The 23,907-nt window shown below is 51.3% G+C and overlaps 1 protein-coding gene across 2 annotated transcripts in view; it reads right to left on the bottom strand.

The window, feature by feature from the left end:
* The window catches only part of CD244 (CD244 molecule), a 29,182-nt gene extending 5,818 nt beyond the window's left edge, over positions 1-23,364 (bottom strand). Inside the window, exons 1-7 of one of the 2 annotated variants that reach the window (XM_036273110.1) lie at positions 23,126-23,364; positions 10,254-10,616; positions 9,775-10,053; positions 8,305-8,403; positions 7,859-7,926; positions 6,080-6,145; positions 2,591-2,659 (exon numbers count right to left, since the gene is read on the bottom strand). In XM_036273110.1, coding sequence (XP_036129003.1) covers positions 2,591-2,659; positions 6,080-6,145; positions 7,859-7,926; positions 8,305-8,403; positions 9,775-10,053; positions 10,254-10,616; positions 23,126-23,231 — 1,050 coding nt within the window. In that variant the 5' untranslated portion in view covers positions 23,232-23,364. The remainder of the gene's footprint in view (positions 1-2,590; positions 2,660-6,079; positions 6,146-7,858; positions 7,927-8,304; positions 8,404-9,774; positions 10,054-10,253; positions 10,617-23,125) is intronic. The other variant, XM_036273112.1, reaches the window with a different exon arrangement.
* Positions 23,365-23,907: the final 543 nt, after the last annotated feature.

Below are 23,907 nucleotides of genomic sequence, written 5' to 3'. Positions count from 1 at the left end.
GCGCCAGAGACATACAGGGAAGAACTGAGCTGTTTGGCACTGAAGCAAGGGCTGGAGAGGGGGCTTTCTCCAGGACAGATGGGCTGTAAGAGGCCTTTGTTCCTTTGGTGAGCCCTTCCCGGAGGTGGCAAACAGCTGCCATATCTGGGACTCCAGCAACCTGGCTCACACTGGTTGCCCCGCCCTGGTGATTTCCTGAGGCCCTGCCCCACCCAACTTTCAGGCCCACCCAAGCAGTTGCCAGTTGCTTTACCATAGGATTGGCCTGTCTTGAATTCTGCTTCAGGTTTTCCTAAATTCTTTCAAACAAGCAGCATCTGGTCTCAGCTAGACCCATACCTCTTGTTAAGTAACACATAGAAACAAACACAGGGAGGCAGCCAAAATGAGAAGACAAAGAAACAGGCCCCAAATGAAAGAACCGAACAAAACTCCAGGAAGAGAACTAAGCGAAATGGGGATAAGCAACCTAACACACGCTGAGTTCAAAACACTGCTTAGAAGGATGCTCAATGAACTTAGTGAGAACCTCAGCGAACTTAGTCAGGGCCTCAAGAGCTTAAAAAAGAACCAGTCAGAAATAAAGGATGCACTAACTGAAATAAATAAGTTACAGGGAATCAATAGTAGAGTAGGTAAAGCCAAGAAGCAAACCATCGATTTGGAATATAAGGAAGCAAAAAACACCCAATCAGAACAGCAAAAAGAAAAAAGAATCCAAAAAAATGAGGATAGTGTAAGGAGCCTCTGGGACAACTTCAAGCATACCAACATTGGCATTTTGGGGGTGCCAGAAGAGGAAGAAAGAGAGAACAATAAATCGAAAACCTATTTGAAGCAATAATGGCTGAAAACTTCCCTAACTCGGTGAAGGAAAGAGATACAAGTCCAGGATGCACAGAGAGTCCCAAACAAGATGACCCCCAAGAGGCCCACACTAAGACACATCATCATTAAAATGCAAAAGGTTCAGGACAAAGAGAGAGTCTTCAAAGCAGCAAAAGAAAAGCAGATAGTTACCTACAAGGGCGTTCCCATTAGACTGTCAGCTGATTTCTCAAAAGAATCTTTGCAGGCCAGAAGGGAGTTGCAAGAAATTTTCAGAGTGATGAAAAGCAAGAACCTACAACCAAGATCACTCTGTCCTGCAAAGATATCATTTAGAATCAATGGCATAGAGTTTCCCAGAGAAGGAAAAGCTAAAGGAGTTCATCACCACCAAACCATTATTATATGAAATGTTGAAGGGTCTTCTTGAAGAAAAGGATAAAAAATATGAACAAAATGGCAATGAATACATATCTATCAATAATTGAATATACAAACAAAATGAACAGGCAAAACAGAAACATTCTCATAGATACAGAGAACATTTTGTTGGTTGCCAGAAGGGAAGGGGGTTGGGGAATGAGTGAAAAAGGTGAAGGGATTAAGAAGTACAAATTGGTTGCTAGACTGACAAACCTCAAAGGGAAAGGGGGTTAAAGGTGGGAAGAAATAAACCAAAGAACTTATATGCGTAACCAATGGACACAGACAACAGTGTGGGGAAAGGCAGGAGGGGGGCAGGAGTGGTGAGGGGTCAATGGGGGAAAAAGGAGCAACATCTGTAATGCATTCAACAATAAAGATACGTTTTAAAAAAAGAAAAGAAAGAACGATCTCTTATCCTTTGAGACGACATGGAGGGACCTCGAGAGTATTATACTAAGCTAAATAAGACAATCAGAGAAAGACAAATACCACATGATCTCACTTATTTGTGGAATATAGTGAACAAGGTGGGCTGATGAATGAAATAAACCCAGAGACATAGAAAGGAGTATGGTTCAGACCGACAAACCTCAGAGTAGGGGGGTGGGGGGATGGATGAGTTGAACCAAAGAACTTATATGCATGTATGCATCACCGATGTGCATAGACAACAATGCTGGGGGGTGGAGGGGGTTGGGATGGAGAGGAGGGGGTCTAGGGGTGGTAAAGGAGAAACATCTGTCACAAAAATAAATTTATAAAAACTGGGGAGCCCTGGCCGGTTTGGCTCAGCGGTTAGAGCGTTGGCCTGCGGTCCGGAGAGACCCGGGTTCGGTTCCTGCTGAGGGCACGTACCTTGGTAGCAGTTTGTCCCCAGCCCTGGTTGGGTCGTGTGGGTGGCAACCACTCGATGTGTCGCTCTCAAGTCGATGTTTCTCTCTCTCTCTCTCCCTCTCACTCTATCTGAACAAAATATCGAAAAATGTCCTCGGGTGAGGATAAAAAAAAAAAAAATCTGGGGGGGAAAAGCCCTGGCCAGTTGGGCTCAGCAGTTAGAGCAACAGCCTGCAGTCCAGAGAGACCCGGGTTCGGTTCCTGCTGAGGGCACGTACCTCGGTAGCAGTTTGTCCCTGGCCCTGGTTGGGTCGTGTGACTGGCAACCACAATGTGTTCCTTTCATGTCGATGTTTCTCTCTCACTCTCCCTCCCACTCTATCTGAACAAAAAATGGAAAAATGTCCTCTGGTGAGGATTTAAAAAAAAAATTTTTTTTTAATTGGGGGAAAAAACAAAATAGACACCTGCTTCAATTGCACACCTGAAGGAGGAGACTCACCTTCTGGGAAGGCAGCACCACTGAGTATAACGTCATATTTTCATTTTCTTGTGATGTGGAAGCAGAACACTAATGAGAAGAGAAATAAAATCATTTCAGAAGCATAAATCTAGCACAACCCCAGGGAGGGAACGATCTCTTCCGCCCATCCCCCACAACCCTGCCCAGAGAGTAAGTGTTAGTGCAAAGAGCCCTGGACGAGTCGGGAGGTTGGGCAGGATGCATGCTCGTCCCTCTGCTATTAAAGACAGTCACTACTTCTCGACACACACTCTGTACCTGTATATTCTCCTGATCTTTATAACACTCTTATACGACAGGAATGACCATAATTTGCCTCATTCTACAGATGAGGTTCAAAAAAGGTAAATAGCCCAGCCGGTGTGGCTCAGTGGTTGAGCATCGACCCATGCACCAAGAGGTCGCCGGTTCGATTCCCAGTCAGGGCACATGCCCAGGTTGTGGGCCAAATCCCCAGGGAGGGGCATGCAGGAGGCGGCCAATTGACGTTCTCTCTCATCAATGTTTCTATCTCTTTCTTTCTCTTCCTTCCTCTCTCTCCAAAAATCAATAAGGAAATTTTTTTTTCAACAAAGGTAAATAACCCAAGTCATGGTGTTCACAGTAGAAGCAGAATTTTAACCCAAACTCCCAAGTTCTTTCCTCAGCATCTCAGTCTCCCTTTGGCAATATGCTTCCTGTCTCTGGACCTGAAACAAGCATTCTGGAAGGTAGGTAACCACCCTCCTTCTCTGCTGCTCCAGAACAGGAATCTCACTGTACCAACATCTCTAATTCCACTCACAGGGATACAATGTGTCTCGAGCTGGACAACTGCAGACAAAAAAGGGGCTACATGTTCTCTCTCGCTGATGTTTCTATCTCTCTGTCCTCTCCCTTCCTCTCACTCTAAAAGTCAATAAAGAAAAAAAAATTTAAGGAAAAAAAGGGGGGGGCATATCCTAAACCCAACAAGATCAGGGGAGGCCCGCCAGTCTCAAGACACCTAAGGTAACCACATAGGATGGTCGGAAATTAAAACCTCCTAGGCTTGTTTCTTCCTTAATAAAGTCAATCTTTACCTGAGCCTGCCTGTTTGTTTTTTTAATCCTCACCAGAGGATATTCTTTCATTTATTTACAGAGAGAGTAGAAGGGAGGGGGAGAGGGAGAGAGAAACATCAATGTGAGAGAGACATTGAATCTGCAACGCAGGTATGTGCCCTTGACTGGGAATTGAACCCAAAAAACCCTTGGGGTGGTGGGAGTGGCCCATGCTCTAACCACTGAGAAACCAGTCAGGGCTCCATTGTCTGTTCACATCTTCATTACACACTCCAAAATGTCAGAGTGATCTCTTCCCAAGCACTCGGGGCACAATCTTCCACTGAGATTTTGCAAGAAACCACAGAACCCCTCACTGATACTGTTATCATGTTAATTGTTAACTACGAACTATCCTATATGCACAAATGTATGAGAAGTATGTGTCACCCTGGCCAGTTTGGCTCAGCGGTTAGAGCATCGGCCTGCAGTCCAGAGAGACCCAGGTTTGGTTCCCGCTAAGGGCACGTACCTCGGTTGCAGTTTGTCCCCGGCCCTGGTTGGGTCGTGTGGGTGGCAACCACTCGATGTGTCCCTTTTACATCAATGTTTCTCTCTCTCTCTCTCCCTCCCACTCTATCTGAACAAAAAATGGAAAAATGTCCTCAAGTGAGGATTAAAAAAATAAAAGATTGCCCTGGCCGGTTTGGCTCAGCGGTTAGAGCGTCGGCCTGCGGTCCTGAGAGACCCGGGTTTGGTTCCCGCTAAGGGCGCGTACCTCGGTTGCAGTTTGTCCCCGGCCCTGGTCGGTTGTGCGGGTGGCAGTCACTCGATGTGTTCCTTTCACATCGATGTTTCTCTCTCTTTCTCTGTTCCTCTCTCTCCCTCCCACTCTACCTGAACAAAAAAAAAAAAAATGGAAAAATGTCCTCGGGTGAGGATAAAAATAAATAAATAAATAAATAAATAAATAAATAAAAGATTGAAAGAATTATGTGTCAATTTCTTTCACTTTTTATCCAATGCCAGAGATCTCCCTGCTTTGCTTTTTCCCGCCTCCCTAATCTATCACCAGCGGATTTCATGGGACACCCTTATGTCCTCTCTTCTTATCTAATGTATAAAATAAGGTGCAAAACTGCCATTCTCCAGAGCATTTTTTTCAATCTGCTGAGATTTTAATTCTGGCAATTGTCAGTTTGGCTGAAATAACCTCATAAAAATGTTTGCAGGTTTGGACTCATTAAGACTCTTTGACTGGACCCAGTGAATCCCATTACCCTAAGGGGAGTGGGAGAGGCAACCCCCTCCCGGGAATCCCAGAGGGGCTCTGAGTGGCTGAGCCGCCCACCTCTTCTCTGCCCTTTCTCTCCTCTCTGCTCCTGCTCTTTCTCCTCCTCCTCTTCTTCCTGACCTTCCTCTAAAGCCTATCCCCATTCTCCCAAGGGTTTGCTTTGTGCTGCAGCTGCACCACCAAGCTAAAGAGGTTGTTGCTTCGGGTCCAAGTTCTTTTTTTGTCATTTTTATCAATACTTTTCCATCATTGGAGGACAGTGTTTCCCTAGAAAAAGATGTGCAGCCTATCAATGGTTGCATCTTGGAAGCCCGTGTTGGAGGATGTCCCCCCAGTTTATGGGTAAATCCCAGAATGTTAGCGACCAGGTGGAGTGGAGACTCGAAACCATTTGGCTCCACTTTGCCACTTCCCAGCTACGTGGCCTCACGCACGGTAGTAAACTCTAAGTCTGATTCCTCACCTGTGGAAGGAGGTTTGTATTAGACCTACTTCAGGAGACTGTTATGGAAGATTCTTTAAAAAATGGACATAGTCTGTACTTAATAAATGTTATCGTTACATCATAATATGATAAAAGACAGCAACATGTTTCTCTCCTCCCCCTCCACCCCCCAATCAGGTTCCTCCTCCTGCAACTTCACCTGGGCCACACCTGCTGGCCGGCAGGGAAAAAGACACCCTGCCTCTGACCTTCCGTGTGTTCAGCTGTGGAGACCCCAGACCATTCGGTCTGACCAGCCAATTTCATGTAGCTGATGCCAAGCCACCTCCACTCCAGGAGCACCATGGTCTCACTCTGCCATTCAATGGTGTGAGGGTTTTTTGTTTTTTATCCTCACCCAAGGACATTTTTTTATTTTTTGTTCAGATAGAGTGGGAAGGAGAGAGAGAGAAAAACATCGATGTAAAAGGGACACATCAAGTGGCTGCCACCTGCATGACCAACCAGGGCCGGGGACAAACTGCAACCGCGGTACATGCCCTTTAGCGGGAACCGAACCAGGGTCTCTCTGGACCGCAGGCCAATGCTCTAACCGCTGAGCAAAACAGTCCAGGGCACGGGGTGAGGGTTTTCTGGAGGGGTGGGGGTGGGGCATGAGGAAGCTGTGCAGACAGGTGTGGACTAGACCAGAGAAGCCAGAGTCGTACCTGGGGCAGGATCACGGAGTAGATGGTGCTCCCTTCCTCGGGGGGGCCCTGCTCCTGCCTCTGCTGCTGCAGGAGAAACGGTAAAGAACATGTGGTGAGTTAGCAGACAGCTCGGTCTTTAGGGTTTGGGTCCAGTGGGGAGAGAACACAAAGAAGAGGAGCTCCCAAGAGCCTAAGAGCGAGTGGTCATCAGTCGCCCTGGGCAGGGAAGACAGTAGAAAAAGCAATTCATGTTGCAAGTTAGTGTCGGGAGGGAAGGGACAGCACCGAGTGACCCTGCCCAAGGCTCCTGTCCCCAGCTCCACTGTGGTGACTCAGAAACTTCCCTTGGCTGACTTCCTGATTCAGTGTGCCACCAATAATGGCCCGGAGCTCTGGGCAAGGCTGCATCTGAGCCTCACCTAGGGACACTGACATCCAGAGGCTTTGGATGTGTCCAGGCCCCCTGTCTAGATCCAGCCTTGGTGGTGAGCTTGCCCTGGGCTTCCAGCCAGTCTCCTGGGCAGCTGCGGTGCGGCTGAAGGCCTGGGGCCGAGGCCAGAGGCAGTGTTTCCCTCTCTCAGTCCTCCCACAGACTGGGGCTGGGAGTATTTCATGCTTTCCCCCCGTGTATATGGCCAAGATGGGCTCTGGTGGGGCTCCTCACACAGGGGAGGAGCCGAGAGAAGTAGAGAAACACCAGCTGTCCTTGGAGGCTGCAGAGTCGCGAGCATCTGGCAAAAACCAGTACAAAAACCTAGACCGTTTTTCTCTTCTTCCCAGACCTCCAGGAAGTATCTCCAGAAAGGCCCAGCTGGGCCCGGGCGAGAGCATGTGAAGCTGGAGGCTGAGGCTTTGGGCAGAACCTTGGGGACAGCAGGGAGAAGCGTGGGAGGGGCGAGGCCACGAGGGGACGGGCCAGTGGCTCAGAAGCACAGTAATGGGCCTAAATCCCCAACAGGTTTCTTCTTTTACTCCAAGTAATTATTTTCTTCTCCTTTGTCTCCCTCATCTGATGTCACTTGCACTGGGGGAAGCTACATTGAGCACACATTCGGGCATCTGTGGCTGTAGGTGTTTGTACTTGCTGTGGTTTGTATGAGGGTACAGTTCTGATGAGAGAGACAGACACCCAATATCTCACTGCTCCCTGGGCCCTGAGGGCTGCGTCCCTGTCCTGTCTGTTCCACGAGACCTACACCTGGTTTCCTAGCCCACGACCCCAGGCCAGGCACCAGGAATGGCGGTGGGAGGCAGATCCTCCCTGTGCTCCCCCCACTGGGCAGTGCAGTAAGACCCCACCCGGTCCTGCAGCCGCTCCAAGGTGCCTCCTCTCTTCAGCGCTGGGCGGCAGAGAGTTGGCCCTGTCCACAGAGCCCTGACTGGCTCATCACCTTGGTGCTGTCTCTCCCTCTCCAGCACCTCAGTCAGACTCAGGCTCTTCTTCCCAGTTTGAACACAGACCTCTGAGCCAGTGACTGCGGCTGGTCAGGCTGACATCCTCCCCCGCTGGGCAGTGATCCAGGGACCCAGGGAGCCTCCAGGGAGGCGGGGCAGCATCCTGCCCTGTGGCCCCACCCCTTCTCAGCTGGCTCAGTTCTGCACCAAGATGCCCTTAGGCCCCATTTCATCTTCTCACTCCCTGTGGCCAGAGCCAGGACACTGAGGGAGAGAGGTGGGGTGGTGGAAGGTCACTTAGACAGGGCAACTGGTTCTCTTTGTCCCCTGCTCGGATGGCCGTCATCCCAAGAACATTCTTCACACTGGTTGAGAGAAACCCCAGCCCACAGGGGGTCATACTTGATTGCTTCTGGTTGACTGGTTGTTGACATCTTGGTAAATCGTCAGAAATTCCTCTGGTCTGGGCTCTGTGTGAGGAAAGAAGCAAAGAACAGAGTTGCAGAGCCCTCCGGAAGGCATCCTGTCCAGAGTCAGCTTCTGGCCGTCCCACCGTCAACCCAGGTGGCCTGAGACCTTGACAAAGGTTCTAGAAAGGAAGCAGGTTGGTGCTCTTCCCAGGAGACCCAAATTGCTTAGGGGCAGCCGCCCGGCTGACAGGCCCCCCAAACCAAGCACTGCCACGAAAGATGCAGTTTGGGGATCAGACTGTGCACACCTGGGGCCACCGCAGAATGCGAGACCTGGGAGCAAAGGCCCAGCAGCCCAGCGTTCCCTGCTGACCACATGCACAGGCCCCCAAGCACCGGGCGGCGCGTGGGCAGCACGTCCTAGGACCCTCCACTTACGCCTCTTCCTTCTCCACACGCAGAAGCAGGTGAGGGCGCTGAGGAGCACGGTGGTGGTGAGGCTCACGATGATCACCAAGAGGGGCAGGAGGCCAAGCTCTGCAGGCACAGAAGGCCCAGGCGTGAGGACTCAGCCTTCCCCCGCCATGCCCACATGCGCCGGCTCAGCACCCACACTCCTGGTGTGGCCGGTCTCTTCACACTCTGGCAGTTCACCAAGCGTCCCCCTGCTCAACTGGATGACCCCCGCAGAGTGCCACCAAGGGCACGGGAATCTGACAGGCTCCGCTTCTGATTCTGTAAGCTCCACACCCCGAGGCAACCTCCTCAACCTCTCTGAGCCTCTGTTTTCTCATTTATAACAAGGAGACGATGTCGTCGACATATGAAGGTTAATCACAGGATCTAATAGATGCAAAGCACAGTAACTGTAACATCAATCTGTTCCTTTCTTTTTAACTCAGCAAACATTTGTCTGCTTTGTGCCAGGCGAGTGTGCCCTCCTGCCGTCCTGCTAGCCCTGCCCTCGCTGCCCCTCCTCGTGGGTCCTAGAGGTTGACGAATCTGCCTGGAATCAGAGTTTGTGAACGATGCCTCCTGGCAGATGTGACCCAGAGGACAGCGCCCTTGTCTCCGCATCGCGTCAGCTTGCTCATTTTTTTGTTGCCTGTGAGTAGTTACTTTATTGTCCCTGCTTGACTATAAGTTCCTTTTTTTTTTTTTTTTTTTTACAGATAGAGTGGGAGGGAGAGAGAGGAAGGGAGAGAGAGAGAGAAACATCGACGTGAAGGGACACATCAAGTGGCTGCCACCCGCACGACCAACCAGGGCCGGGGACAAACTGCAACCGAAGTACGTGCCCTTAGCGGGAACCGAACCCGGGCCTCTCCGGACCGCAGGCCGATGCTCTAACCGCTGAGCCAAACTGGCCAGGGCGACTATAAGTTCCTTAAAGACAGGGACATCAGGTTGTTTTTGCCCATGCTGATGTTACAGTAAGTCTTATTTATCTAGTAGAAAGTGGTGCAAAGTTGGCTCCAGGTCACTCTCAGGATAAGCACAAGCAATAAGCCAAGAACTCTGCCAGGTGTCCCTGAAGCTGCATGACCAGGGCACAGTTGTACGGCAGGTGTCCTCTAAGGGAGCGACATGGCTTGGGGCAGGTGTCCCTAGAGAGGAGTAAGCAGGTCTCTCAGTCACAGGAGAAAACAACCTGCAGCCAGGGCTGGGCTGGCACTCACCAAACGACTCTGCTTTCTCTGTGAAGGAAAGACGCCCTCCTTCCAGAAGGAGGCTCCTGATGGGGATAAAGTTCTCCCCAGACTCAGGACCTGTACGGGACCTGTGTGCCTGAAAATCATGGCCCCTTGGGGAAGGGCTACAAGCCCAGGGGCGTCAGCGCCCAGTATCTCCTGCGCAGGAGCCTGGGTATGGGCCCAGCCCTGACCTAGCCCACAGCGCGCCACTCACTCTGGTGGGCACTCAGACAGCCCTGGGTGAGCTTGAGAGTCTGGTTTGCCCAGCTGACAGGGTTGCTGACGTTGCAAGTGTACATCTGCGAGCTGTTGTCAGGGACGATCTGCTCCTCCAGCTTGGAAGGATTTCTCGGTGTCGCGATCCGCTCCCTCCCTCTGTACCAGGTGTAGCTCACGTCACCACCTCTGGACACCAAGCACAGCAGTGTCACCTGGCACTTCCCTCTGTCCAGGGGCTCCCAGTGCTCCTCCAGCCGTGGCTGCCCAACAAGGTCTGGAAGCAGAAATTCCGATCAGCACAGACATTAGGTTGGGGAAAGCAGAAAGGGGGTGGGAGTGGGGAGGAGGGAGTCCATGGGGGAGAAGAGTGAACATCTGCAATACTTTCAACAATTGAAAAAAATTCTGATCAAGAAGGCACTGGAAACAAGCCCTGCAGGGGCCTAGGGCAGGAGAGCTGCCCTGGGCACTCACCAAATATAGAAACGTTGAACTTGTGTCTCGAAGTGACCCCGCTCTCACTGGTGACCTCCAGAATGTAGACACCACTGTCCGGCTGCTGAGATGCATTGATGAAAAGAGTGAAGTCCTCGGTCCTAAAATCGATTCTGTTTTTCCAATGAGAACTCGACTTCCAATGTACATTGTTCGAACCAGAAACATTCTTCCAAGTGACTATCACAGAATTCTGTTCCCGTGAATGCAGCACCGCTTTCCATTCCGCAGCGACCGCACCAGTCTGTGTGTGGTTGGGGCGGAGCTGGAGAGACGTTCCCGAGGGTCTCGTCACCGTCACCGGTTCATCAGTATCAAAGGATTCTAGGGAAGAGAAGCCAGCTGGGGGGGCGGGCAGGAAGGGGGTCAGGCCTCAGCCTGGGGGCAGTTGGATGTGACTTTCCTTAAGCCAAGAGGGTGGGCATGTTGAGGACCCCAAGCCCGAGAAGCTGACTGAACACATCTTTTATCAACACCCCTTCTCCCCACCCCTACAGGAACCCACAGCCCCCCACAGTGAGCACTTGCTATGAGATAGGCAGGTTGTATATTCTTTACATGTTTTAACTAATTCACTTCACAATGACCCTACAAGATTCTTGTGCCCATTTTACAGGTGAGGACGCAGATTTAAAAAAAAGTTACAAGTGACTCCAAAGTTACACAGTGAGCAAAATGAGCTTGCAACCCAGTCACTTTGGCTTTAGAGGGTAAACTCCTTTTTTCTTTTTTCTTTTTTATTCTCACCCGAGGACATTTTCCATTTTTTGTTCAGATAGAGTGAGAGGGAGAGAGAGGAAGAGAGAGAGAGAAACATTGACGTGAAAGGGACACATCGAGTGGTTGCCACCCGCACGACCAACTAGGGCCGGGGACAAACCGCAACCGAGGTACGTGCCCTTAGCGGGAACCGAACCCGGTCTCTCTGGACCGCAGGCCAACGTTCTAACCGCTGAGCCAAACCGGCCAGGGCGAGGGTGAACTCCTTTTTAAAAATTTTTTGAGAGAGAGAGAGAGAAACATCGATGTGACACATCAATTGGCCACCTCCTGCACACCACCACTGGGGATTGAGCCTGCAATCCGGGCGTGTGCCCTGACCGGGAGTCGAACCGGCCTCGGTTCCTGGGTAGTTGCTCGACCACTAAGCCACACCAGCTAGGCTAGAGGGTGAGTTCTTAACTACAATGTTCTAAATAAACATATCTGTGATGTCCTCCCTCTGGCACTGGTGGCCAGCGGTGACCGCTACAACTTCTGAATTGTCAGACCCAGTTGTAAGAACACTCCACACTGAACTGACGGCTCCCTCTCCTGTCCTCCCACAGAGCTGGGCTCCAGACCGCCCTGGAGAGTCGGCAGGCCAACCTGTGGTCATTCCTCATTAAGGTTTGCCAGTTTTCTGTCAATAAAAGGTGCCCACAAGTATTGCTTCATAGAAAGAAACTAGAAAGGGTAGAAACGAAGACCCTGCCCAGGCACCTCACAGCACCTTTCTGCCGGGGAACAGCGTGGGAACATAAGGCACATTGTGCTGTGACAGCAGCTGCCGCCAGTGTCCACCGGAGGACAGCCAGCACGGCGGTGAAGAAAAGGGGTGTTCCCGGGGCCACTTTTGGCAGGAGAGTCACATGGCATCCCCAGTGCAGGCAGGACATAAACAAGTCTGTCTGGGTGGGTTGGGGAGGATCAGGAGAATCTGGAAGAGAGAGTAGGAGGTGGGATACTGATACAACAGATCTGTCAGTGAAGAGATTGACAAGAGTGCTGGAGAGGGGGTTTTAGATGTCCCCAGGCGTCACACCTGCACCCCAGCACTCCCGCAAGACACTGACCAAGGAGTTAAAGGACTTATAATTACTATTTCGTCAAGAGACTGTGTTCCTTTTATCAGGACACCCTGAGGTTGAAACACAGGGAATTCCTGCTCAGATCCCACGTCTCAAAGAGCATCTGTCTATGACCAAGCCGAGGGCAGAGACTGCGTCTGTCTGTGTCCGTGAGAACAGACCAGCACACCACACACTGCACTAAGATCCCTGTACACAGGTGAGTAGGAAACAGTGAATAACCCACAGAAAGGACAGGCACTGCCATCGTCAGCTGTTCAGACTCCGCTGCAACCAGAGCCCTGAGGTCAGGACCTCTGCACGCACAGGACAGGTTTCTAACTCCTGAGAATCGGATCTGGGCCAGGCATACACTTATTGGCTGAGATAAGTAATCCCTTAAGGAATTTTAATTCTGATAATGAAGGACCAGGTAAAAACATGCTAACCAACACTCCCACTGAGAATAAGAGAAAATGAGCAAACTAGAAAGCATGTTGTTAAAGTCATCAGAGAGCTAAGAAAGCAGTGAAATATGAAGGCCAGGATCTGAAAGAAGGAAATTCAGAGGGGTAAGAACAGCATTTTTTTTCTTTTTTTATGTTCTTACTGATTTTTTAGAGAGGAAGGGAGAGACAGAAACATTAACGTGAGAAACACTGATCAGCTGCCTCCTGCACGCCCCTTACTGGGGATCGACCCAGCAACCCAGGCACGTGCCCTGACCAGGAATTGAACAGGGACCTCTCAGTCCACATGACCATGCTCAGTCCCCTGAGCCACCAGCCAGGTGAGACCAGCATTTTAATTGCTGTTTCCTGAGGGTAGCTTTTTTTTTTTTTTTTTTTTTTTGGTTAATCCTCACCTGAGGACATTATTTCCCATTTTAGAGAAAGTGGAAGGGAGGAAGAGGGGAGAGAGAGAAGGAAGGAGAGATAGAGAGGAGGGACAGGGAAACATCCATGTGACTCTTACATCGTTTTGTTGCTTCATGCACACACTGCAACCGGGGCAGAGATCAAACCCGCAACCCTGGCACATGCCCTTGACTGAAAATCACATCTGCGAGCCTCGGGTGCATGGGCGGTGCCACAACCACTGGACTGTGCCGGCCAGGGCCCTGGGGGCTTCTGATTCTGGGAAAAGCAGCTGGAAGGCTGAGCAGCTCAGCAGACTTGGGGAGCCGCTCTGGGGGCCAAGGGAACAGGAGTCAGGGACCTCCTGTCAGGGAGGGGATACACCCAGCATCCCCTTGGGGTTACACACTAAGAATGAGGAGAGAACAGGAGTCTGGGCTGGAGAGCTCAGCTGGATAAACCATCGCCCCATTTTACCAGGGCTGAGGGTGTGATCCTGCCGGGCACACAGCTCAGCCAGTGAGTACACCGTGAGTGGAACGACAAACCGATGCTTCTCTCTCTCCCTTCCTCTCTCTCTCTCTCTCTCTAAAACTCAAAAAATAAATATTTTAAGATAAGACTGAGGAAGAAATCGACCAGCTCTCACAAAAACTCAAACCCAATTTTGAATCATGTTACCCCTGACTTGAATTACAGTACTGTAGACCTTCTAGTACTTCCAACTGGGCTGCCTAATAGAGGCAGATATAAACTATTCCTTAAGGAAAATACACCAACCAGAGCATTAAATCATTTCCTAAATCTTTTATATATGGTGCTCAAACTGAAACAAAAACAAGCAATAGGAAACACATCCAGAAACCAAAGAAAACAAGCCACAGAAGCAGATCCAAAGGGCATATCGAAAACTTTATTTTCTTTTCTTTACTGACTTTAGAGAGAGAAGGGAGAGGGAGAAATAGAAACATCGATGAGAGAGAACATGGATTGGCCGCCTCCTGCGTGCCCCCACTGGGGATCGGGCCCACAACCTGGGCACGTGCCCTGACTGGAAATTAAACTGGTGACCTCTTGGTGCAGGGCCCATGCTCAACCACTGAGCCTCTGAGCCACACCAGGCCGGGGCTTAATCCCCGGTGGGGGCCATGCAGGAGGCGGCCAGTCCATGTTCTCTCTCATCGATGTTTCCATCTCTCTCTCCTTCTCCCTCCCTCTCTCGCTAAACAATCAATAAAGAAAACTAAAATAAAGTAATGATGTTTACTATGTTCAAGGAAATAAAGTATACATGTGAGAATGTCAGCAGAGGGTCAGTGCGACAGAACAGTTACTTCGCAGCCCCTCCGGAAGGCGGGCCTGTGCGGTCACACGCAGCAGAAACCACGCCCGCCCGGCCCAGGCCTGAGGACTGAGGCGCAGTCCCGCGGGTTCGGTCCCGCTGGTTCGCGTGGAATCTGGTCGCTGGCTGCAGAGAACCAGAGACGCCTGCTGCAGGGCCGCAGGAGACACAGGGGAAGAAAGGCGAGAGGAAAAGCAGGGGTTTTGCAACAGTTTTTTAGTTGTGGGGGACATGGAGTGAGAGTGGGCAGCCAGCAGAAAGGGACAGCTGGAGAAAGGTCAGGGATGTGCTCAGGACTGAGCAGGGCCAGGCCACCTGGTGGGGCGGGCCGTCCAAGCTTGCGGGGAGGGACCCGCCGGACAGGAGCAGAGCACCCGACAACGCAGGCAGTGTGGCCATGTGTGGGAGAGGGGAGGTAGCTGACACTGAGGATCCCCTCACCAGCATCCCCGACTTTGGGGATTTTGGTGGCCGGGTGGCTGGGGGAGGGCGTAGGCTGAGAGAGGCTGTGATGGTGGAATGGGACCTGCAGAGAGGGTGAAGGTTTGGAGTCACATCTTGGGAAAATGGGAAAAACTGTGGGTGGGACACGAGGGCTCCCAGGACACTCAGGGCCCAGCTCAGATCAGAGCTTCTGAACTTGAGGTTGCTTGTCGTTGAAGTCGGTTCACGTGGGAGAGGAGGGTGCCTGGAGCCGGCTGGGATGGGCTGGAGCCGGCTGCGGTTGCGGGGTGGATACAGACAGCACTAGGGACTGAGTCTTGGGATTGATGCCAGATCTCAGTCTTGCCCCAGAAGCCTGTACAAGACCAACGGAGAGACAAGGAACGCCTGCGTGAACAGAAAAGTTCAACACGAGGCCCGGTGCTTGGTGGCAGAGTGAGGGGTCCTGCAGGAGCGCTGGAGGGCTGGGGGCGGGGCACAGCCCTGGGCGTGGTCAGAGGCCCCAGCTGCGCCTACACTACTGCTCAGCGGTTTCCAGGCCCCTCTTCCGGTGGTTAAGAATGAGTGGGGTGTGGGGTGAGACAGTGACTCTGCAAAGGGAGGGCAAAGCCAGCGATAGCATCTCCTCCTCTGGAAGAAGTGGGCAGCCAGCATGGAGGACGGTCAAGAGACAAGCTGACCCGGGGGAGTCCCTCTCTGGTGACTTGAGCCCAGAGCCAGAGCTGCAGCCTGCAGAGCTTCCTATGGCCTGGAGGCTCGTCCAGGAGAGAGGCCTGGCCAGGGCCAGCGCACAGGGGAACTTCACCAGCCGACAAAAGGATGTTGAGGTTTTTTCAGCTTAGGGCTTGAGGGGAAGGCAACAGAAGGGGTTCCTGCTGGGGTCTGAGTGAAGGGAGCCCAGTGAAATTCCGACCCTGCCCCAGGAAACACAAAATCCTAAACCAGGTCCAGTGCGCCCCCCCCCCCCAGTCCCACTTCATCCCCTCTCCTGCTCTCCACCGGGCCCCGCTTGGGGACTTCATACAGACACAGTCGCTCCTCTTCTCAAGCAGTGCACCCCCTCCCCTCTGCCCACTACCCCGCGGCCTCTCTTTGTACCACTTCTGAGTCCTCTCACTCGAATACCGTCATCTCCAGTAAAACGAACGCGCTGTTTTCCACGGTTCCATCCAAACTCTGTGTGTTTCCTACTTCTGTTCAGGCTGCTCCCTCTGCTTAGATTATCCTCCTCTCCTCTCCCTTCTCCGAATTCTTATTTACCCTTCAAGGCGCTTTCCTCGGTGCCTGTACCTACGAGGAGTCTCCATTTTCTCAGTTCCCCTTGTTCTCGAAATACAACTTGCTTGTGAGACACCCTCATGCTCTCTCTTCCCTTACACTTACTGTACATGCCTATTTTCCTATAACTGTCTGATGACAGAATCCACATCTGTTTATCTTTGTTCCCCCATAAAAATCTGGCATAATTCTTGGAACATAATAAGGGCTTGATAAAGCTGTTTAATTAACTACTCAATTAATTAAATTCCAGAATGTACCTCATTTAAGACCCAGAAATAACTCTAATGGAGACTCTTCTTTTTAATCCTCACCCGAGGACATTTTTGCATTTATCTTCAGATAGAGCAGGAGGGAGAGAGGGGGGAAGAGAGAGAGAGAAAAACATTGATGTGAGAGAGACATACTGAGTGGTTTCCACACACACAACCCTAACCGGGGCGAGGACAAACTGCAATGCTCTTATTGGGAAACAAACCTGGGACTCTGGTCCGTGGGCCGACACTCTAACCACTGAGCCAAACAGGCTTGGGCTGTAATGGAAACTTTCATGCAGAAGACCAGGGAAGCCACAGAGAGGTAGTTCCTTGGGCCCTGCCTTTGCCTCACAGGCTTTGCAGGCCTGCGCTTTCCTCTCCCAGGGGCAGGCCCTCAGAACAGACAGCCGCCAGCCTGCGGCAATGGGGCTCTTAGGCACCACTTGGTTTAACCACTTCAGAAAATGGTTTGGCAGCGTCTGCTGTACACCCAGCATACGTGCATGCGTGCATACCCACATATGTGCATACCTGCATATGTACATGTGTGCATACTGGGACATGTGCATACCTGCGCGTGTGCATACCCACCTACATGCATGTGTGCACACTTTGCATGCCTGCATGTGTGCATGTGGGCACACGTGCATGCCCGCATACATGCATATGTGCACACGTGCATGCCCACATACGTGCATATGGGCACACGTGCATACCCACATGCATGCATGAACAAAAAGCATGCACAGAGGGCTCACAGTAGCATTATGACAACAGAAAACCCAAAAGTGACCCAAACCCTCCTCATTAGTAGAAGGAATTAATAAGCTATCGTATAGTCAGACAATGAAATCGTATACAGCCATGAAAATGATCAGCTACAAATAATAACATTGATAATCTTATCCGATGTTCAGCAAGAGACCAAACACAAGAGCACCTACCATACGATTCCATTTATAGACAGACAAACCTAACCTGTGTTGTTAGAAGTCAGAACAGTGACTGTGTCTGGAGAGGAAGGTGGGAAGGACAGGAGGACACGTGTGGTCCGCAGAGAGCTGTCCATCTAACAGTGATGGAGACACACACTGACGACTCTGGGTACTTTCCTATATGTGTCACTCTTCGATGAAAAAGCTGTGTTTATGAAACAATAGCTCAGCTACCCCTGCAGTGATTCTGCAGGACTGGCTTCTCTCAGTGTGGTCTGCAGTTCTCTTATCCCAGGCTCTCTCTTAAGCCCAGCTGCATCACCATTCACACTTTGAGGAAGAGAAGAGCAAAATGACCCAGGCTTCTCAAAAAATTTTTCCTTTATTGATTTTAGAGAGAGAGGAAGGGAGAGAGAGATAGAAACATCGACAAGAGAGAACATCAACCGGCCACCCTCCACGTGTCCCCCACTGTGGACTGGGCCCACAACCAGGCATGTGCCCTAACTGGTAAGCGAACCAGCGACCTGGTGCATGTGACCCAGGCTTCTTAGAACTTGCCTGGGCCCCAGCCAGAAGACCCCACAATCAGAGATCCTCCCTGAGAAGTGAGAGTTTCAGCACCATCTGTGTGAACAGCTGGCCGCCTTACAGCTGATCCGGCAGATGCCGCCCCTGCCCTTCGCAGACCCTGGGTGTTCACAGTCTCCAGTGTGTCCTTGGGGTGTCCTCAGGACACACAGCCAAAACTTGACCTTAGGGTAAACAGGGAACTTTATCACTAAGGCCCGTTCCTGTGGGCAGTGATTTGAAGGTCCCACTCCCCAAATCATCTGACTCAAAAATCATCCCCATCTGTTTCTGAGATGCTTGACAAGAATTCATTTATTCACTCAGCTAACATTTTTTGAGCACCTGCTGCATTGGCTACTTTGTTGCACATTAAGCACAGCTGTGAATACATATTGATTCGTGTGACAGACATCAGCTCCGCGAACAAAGGGCCGTCCACCCCTGAATCCTAAGTGCCCGGCATCTCCTACAGCTCAAAGCATGTCCAACAAAAACGGGAATGAAGAGGTAGATGTTAACTTAAAAACAATGAGAATAGCCCTGGTCGGTTTGGCTCAGCAGTTAGAGTGTCGGCCTGCAGTCCAGAGAGACCCGGGTTTGGTTCACGCTAAGGGCACATACCTCGGTTGCAGTTTGTCCTCAGCCCTGGTTGGTCGTGCAGGTGGCAGCCACTCGACGTGTCCCTTTCGCATCGATGTTTCTCTCTCTCTCTCTCCCTCCCACTCTATCTGAACAAAAAAGGGAAAAATGTCCTCGGGTGAGGATAAAAAACAATAAGAATATTTTACAATATCATATAATAGTATGACTAAATGTCTTGAATACATGTTCCTTGAAGTCAAAAGTGTTGAAATCTCCCTAAGTTACTGATTATGACCATGATAAACCTCAGAAAAGAGCCACACAGTGAAGCTTTCTCATCTTTCTCAGAATTTTCTTATTGTTTTCTATTTAAATTGTCAAGGAAGGATTACTGAATAGTTTTATAATCAGAGTCAAGAAGAGAGACTAAGTGAAATAGCCCTGTCTCCAAAGAGCTGAATACCATGAACAATCATTTGAGGGACTCGTGAGAACTTCTTTTTCCTTTTTTAAATGTTTCCATGACCCTGGCCAGATTGGCTCAGCGGTTGGAGCATCGGCCTGCAGTCCAGAGAGGCCTGGCTTCGGTTCCCGCTAGGGGCACGTACCTCGGTTGCAGTTTGTCCCTGGCCCCGGTTGGGGTTGTGTGGGTGGCTGCCACTCAGTGTGTCTCTCTCACATCGGTGTCTCTCTCTCTCTCTTCCTCCCTCTCTATCTGAAGATGAATGCAAAAGTGTCCTCGGGTGAAAATAAAAATAAATAAATAAATATGTTTCCATTGATTCTCTAGAGAGAGGAAAGGAGAGATAGATGGAAACGTCAATGGGCTGCCTCCTGCACAACCCAAACCAGAGATGAAGCCCACAACCCAGGCGTGTGCCCCGACCGGGAATCGAACCAGGACCTCTCAGCACATGGACGACGCTCAACCCACTGGGCCACACCTACTGGGCAGGGAACTCGCTCTTCTCAGCACTTTGTGTATGTTTCTGTCTCATCTAACCCTCGCATCACCCCGTGAAGCAGCGTCACTGGACTGTACCCACGGGAAACTAGACACAGAAGGTGAGTTCACATCCTCAAGGCTACAGAAGTAACACATGCTTTTCCCCGGGAAACTGCAGTGCACAGATAAATTCTCCCTTTTTCCTTCCTTCCATGCATCTTCAGTGAGAGTCTCTTTGTGCCAGATGCAATTCTACACGCAGAACATACAGCCGTGAACAAAACAGGCAGAGCCCGGCCTCAGGGCATCACCCCCGCGAGGCCCAGAGGGGCCTGGGAGACAGAAAACCAAGTAGACAAAATAGTGTGTCACACGCAGATGCATACCACAGAGAGCAGAGTGGGTAGGGCGTGCCGGGGTGCTGGGGCTGACATTTCAGTGGGGAAGACATCACTGAGGAGGTGTGTTTGAGCAGAACCCGGAGGGGTCAAGAGAGAACCCTGTGGGAAGGGAGGAGAAGCTGGAGCTCCAGGAACAGCAGTCCAGTGTGGCTGGAACACATCGGCAACAGAGGAAGGGCAGGGAGTCAGGAGGCCCGATGACTCAGATGACCACAAAAGGTACAGCTTTGCCTCTGCGCGACTTGAGCAGCCTGGGGAAGACTGTTGCAAAGCTGAAGAACGATATGCGCTTCTTACATGCACCTTATAATGACTAAATTTTCCAATAATCCAAGTTTTAAGAAAACATTTCAATGTCCTCATGTCTCCTATGGGATGTAATGGAAAAGAAAAAACAAAAAAACAGAACCACTTTTGCAATATTCTTGCCAAAAACGGTTCACCTGAGTCGCACGGGGAAACGTCAGGCAGACCCAGACTGAGTAGCCTCTAAAAAACAACCAGTTGTCTCCACAAATGTCGGTGGCAGGACAGATGGAGAAGGGTGGAAGCCATCCAGACGACAGACGGCATAAGAGCGGGGCTGCCATCCTGGCTGGGTTCTGAACCAGGGAACAGGATGCCGTGAAGCACAGTATTGGGATAGCTGGTGACATTTCAATGTGGACTATGTATTTCATGGTATCAGTATTACGCTTTCTGGATTTGATAATTATGGTGAAGTGATTATGGCAATATTCCTGTTCTTAGAAGATATATGCCAAAATATTTAGCAGTAAAGGAGCATTATTCTCAAATAGTTCAACAAAAATCATTATTAGGCCCTGGCTGGTTTGGCTCAGCAGTTAGAGCGTCGGCCTGCAGACTAGAGAGTCCCGGGTTCGGATTCTGCTAAGGGCATGTACCTTGGTTGCAGTTTGTCCCCAGCCCTGGTTGGGTCGTGCAGGTGGCAGCCAGTCACTGTATCTCTCTCACGTCAATGTTTCTCTCTCTCTCCCTCCCACCCTATCTGAATATAAATGCAAAAATGTCCTCGGGTGAGGATTAAATAAATAAATAAATAAATAAATAATAAAAACAAATGATGAGCAGTTTCCGTCAGCTTACACCTGGCCAGCCCCACAGAAGGAGGATGCAGCAGGAGGATGCAGCAGGAGGATGCAGCAGGAGGATGTAGCAGGAGGATGCAGCAGGAGGATGCAGCAGGAGGATGCAGCAGGAGGATGCAGCAGGAGGATGCAGCAGGAGGATGTAGCAGGAGGATGTAGCAGGAGGATGTAGCAGGAGGATGCAGCAGGAGGATGCAGCAGGAGGATGCAGCAGGAGGATGCAGCAGGAGGATGTAGCAGGAGGATGTAGCAGGAGGATGTAGCAGGAGGATGCAGCAGGAGGATGCAGCAGGAGGATGCAGCAGGAGGATGTAGCAGGAGGATGCAGCAAGCCATTTCCTGAGACCAAGCCCACCCCTCCCTGTTCGTGAACCACCCTCACCCCTGCGGGTCTGCAGAGCCCCGGAGAGAGCTGGCCAGACGCGGTGGAGGACAGAGCTCCTCCCCTGGCCTCACCATCGCCTGTCAGCCTCCACCTTCTGCCACCTGCACCTCGAGCCAGGCTCCCAATCCCGTCAGCCCTCCCCTGCCTTCTAGCAGGCCCTCGACAAGAACTCCTGTGCCTCTGTTTCCTTTTTTTTTTTTTAATATGTTTTTATTGATATTTTAGGGAGGGAAGGGGAGAGAGCTAGAAACATCGATGTGAGAAAGAAACATCAATCAGTTGCCTCCTGCACACTCCCCACCGGGGATCGAGCCCAAAACCCGGGCATGTGCCTTGACCAGGAATCGAACCAGGACTTCTCAGTCCATGGATGACACTCAATTCACTGAGCCACACCAGCCAGGCTGTTTCATCCTTTAAAAAAAAAAATTTTTTTTTTTTATAGAGAGAGAGGAAGTGACAGGGAGAAAGAGACAGAAACATTGATGAGCAAGAACATCAATTGGCTGCCTCCTGCATGCCCCCCACTGAGGATTTGGCCCACAACCTGGGCATGTGCCCTGACCAGGAATCGAACCCATGACCTCTTGGTGCAGGGTCAACACTCAACTACTAAGCCACACCGGCCGGGCTGTATCCTCCTATAGCCAGTGTGTCCCTCACGTTCCCTGCCCACAATGCCCCTGGAGGAGCCATCAATCTGAAATAGGGCTCCAGCCCGGGCCAGTGTGGCTCAGCTCATGGAGTGTCTCCCTGTGCACAGCAGGGCCGCAGGCTTTGATCCCTGTCAGGGCGCGTATGGGAGGCAATAACTTGAGGTTTCTCTCTCACATCAATGCTTCTATCTCTCTGTCCCTTCCTCTCTCTCTAAAAAAAAAACCAGTGAAGCCCTGGTCGGTTTGGCTCAGCGGTTAGAGCGTCGGCCTGCGGTCTGGAGAGACCCAGGTTCGGTTCCTACTAAGGGCACGTGCCTCGGTTGCAGTTTGTCCCCGGCTCTGGTTGGGTCGTGTGGATGATAGCCACTCGATGTGTCCCTTCTCACGTCGATGTTTCTCTCTCTCTCCTTCCTTCCCACTCTGTCCAAACAAAATATCGAAACAATGTCCTCAGGTGAGGATAAAAACAATAAATAAATAGCCCTGGCTAGTTTGGTTCAGTGGTTGGAACGTTGGCCTGTGAACCAGAGAGTCCTGGGTTCGGTTCCCGCTAGGGGCATATACAAAAATAAATAAAAATTCTTTTAAAAAAATAATAAATACATAAATATATCAATGAAGACATATTTTTATCAATCAATAAATTAATTAATTTAATAAAATGCAGCTCCGAGTCTCTGAAGGAGGAGTTTACCCACAGCTGAGCTCTCCCAGCAAGGGAACCTCAGCCAGCCGGGTCCCCTTCAGTTTCCTGAGAAGCTTATCTATGCTGCCTCTTTCAACATTTCCGTTCATTCTCAGGCTCCTCTGGACCCTGCTGCCGGAGGTGCTGAGGGCGGTGGGGCCAGGCCATCAGGCAAAGCCTCTGTCATCCCTCCCGGTCCTTCCTGAGTGCTCCGCCTCCGGGAGCAGCCTGCCCCTCTGAGCTCCAGAACCCCCAGCTTGTGGAGGCCCAGCCGGGCCCTGTTCTGTCTGCGGCGAATACCACCCACTAGAGGCTGTGTCCTCGGCCCTCCGTCCTCGGGCAGGAAGGACTCTCCCACCACACAAGGCACACTGACTGCTGACAGACCGGCCAGTGCTTCTCAAGGACCTCTCAGCCCTCGGCCAGCCTGTCCTGTCCACACCTGTCAGGCGTCGCTCGGTCTCCGTTCCACGTCACCCCGGCAATCTGCACTGTCCAGAGGTGGCAGGATCTGCCTCCCGTGGCCCAGCCACTATCCAGTCAGCCCCTCCCTGTGCAGATGGGCTCCTCACCTTGGCTGTGATGTCCCTGCAGCAACAAGAGTATGAAGGCGAGAGCTGGCCCCAACATCCCACAGGCAGACAGCCGGGTCAGGCAGGCGCAGGCCCAGCCACCCATCAGCAGGAGCCACCGGAAGGGACGATCGGCCCGGCCTCACTGCCGGTCTGGCCACAGTTTCCTCAACCTGAGGGTTTCTCATTGACTGAGAGCTACCAAGGCAGCTGAAAAAGCCACAGTCTTTGGACCTGCTTGACACTTCCCACCAACTGAACTTGCTACCTTTGCCTCAAGTGGGTGGGGCTCACCGTGCCGCGCAAACCAACTTCTCAGTCTTGTCCTTCCCTCTCCCAGCCCAGCTGCTGTGTGCAAAGGCAGGGGTTAAAAAATCATCCAAGTCTCCGTCATGGGCAATGTGGAGAAAGCTACGTGGGGCCAAACCACCATTAGCCCAGACTGTCCCCTTCCAACGAACCCTGTGGAAGTAGAGGGTAAGGGGTGGGAGGGTGTGTCCTGAGAAACGGAGCCCAAGATAAGTGGCAGAACCTGAAAGGAGAGTAGGGGGTACCAGGAAAATCTACCAGGCCTGGGCACTCTCTGCTGGTGCACATCCAAGTTCAAGCACTTGGCCCTGGCCAGTTTGGGTCAGTGGTAGAGCGTCGGCCCTTATACTGAAGAGTCCCGGGCTCGATTCCCAGTCAAGGGCATGTACATGGGTTGCAGGTTCGAACCCCGACCCTGGTGGGGCTCATGCAGAAGGCAACCAATTGATGCGTCTCTCTCACATTGATGTAAA

The sequence above is a fragment of the Molossus molossus genome, unplaced genomic scaffold (assembly GCF_014108415.1).
Source record: "Molossus molossus isolate mMolMol1 unplaced genomic scaffold, mMolMol1.p scaffold_m16_p_20, whole genome shotgun sequence".
NCBI classification, from domain to species: domain Eukaryota; kingdom Metazoa; phylum Chordata; class Mammalia; order Chiroptera; family Molossidae; genus Molossus; species Molossus molossus.
Note: the sequence above shows the minus strand (reverse complement) of the source record. Positions and strands in the feature narration are given on the sequence as shown.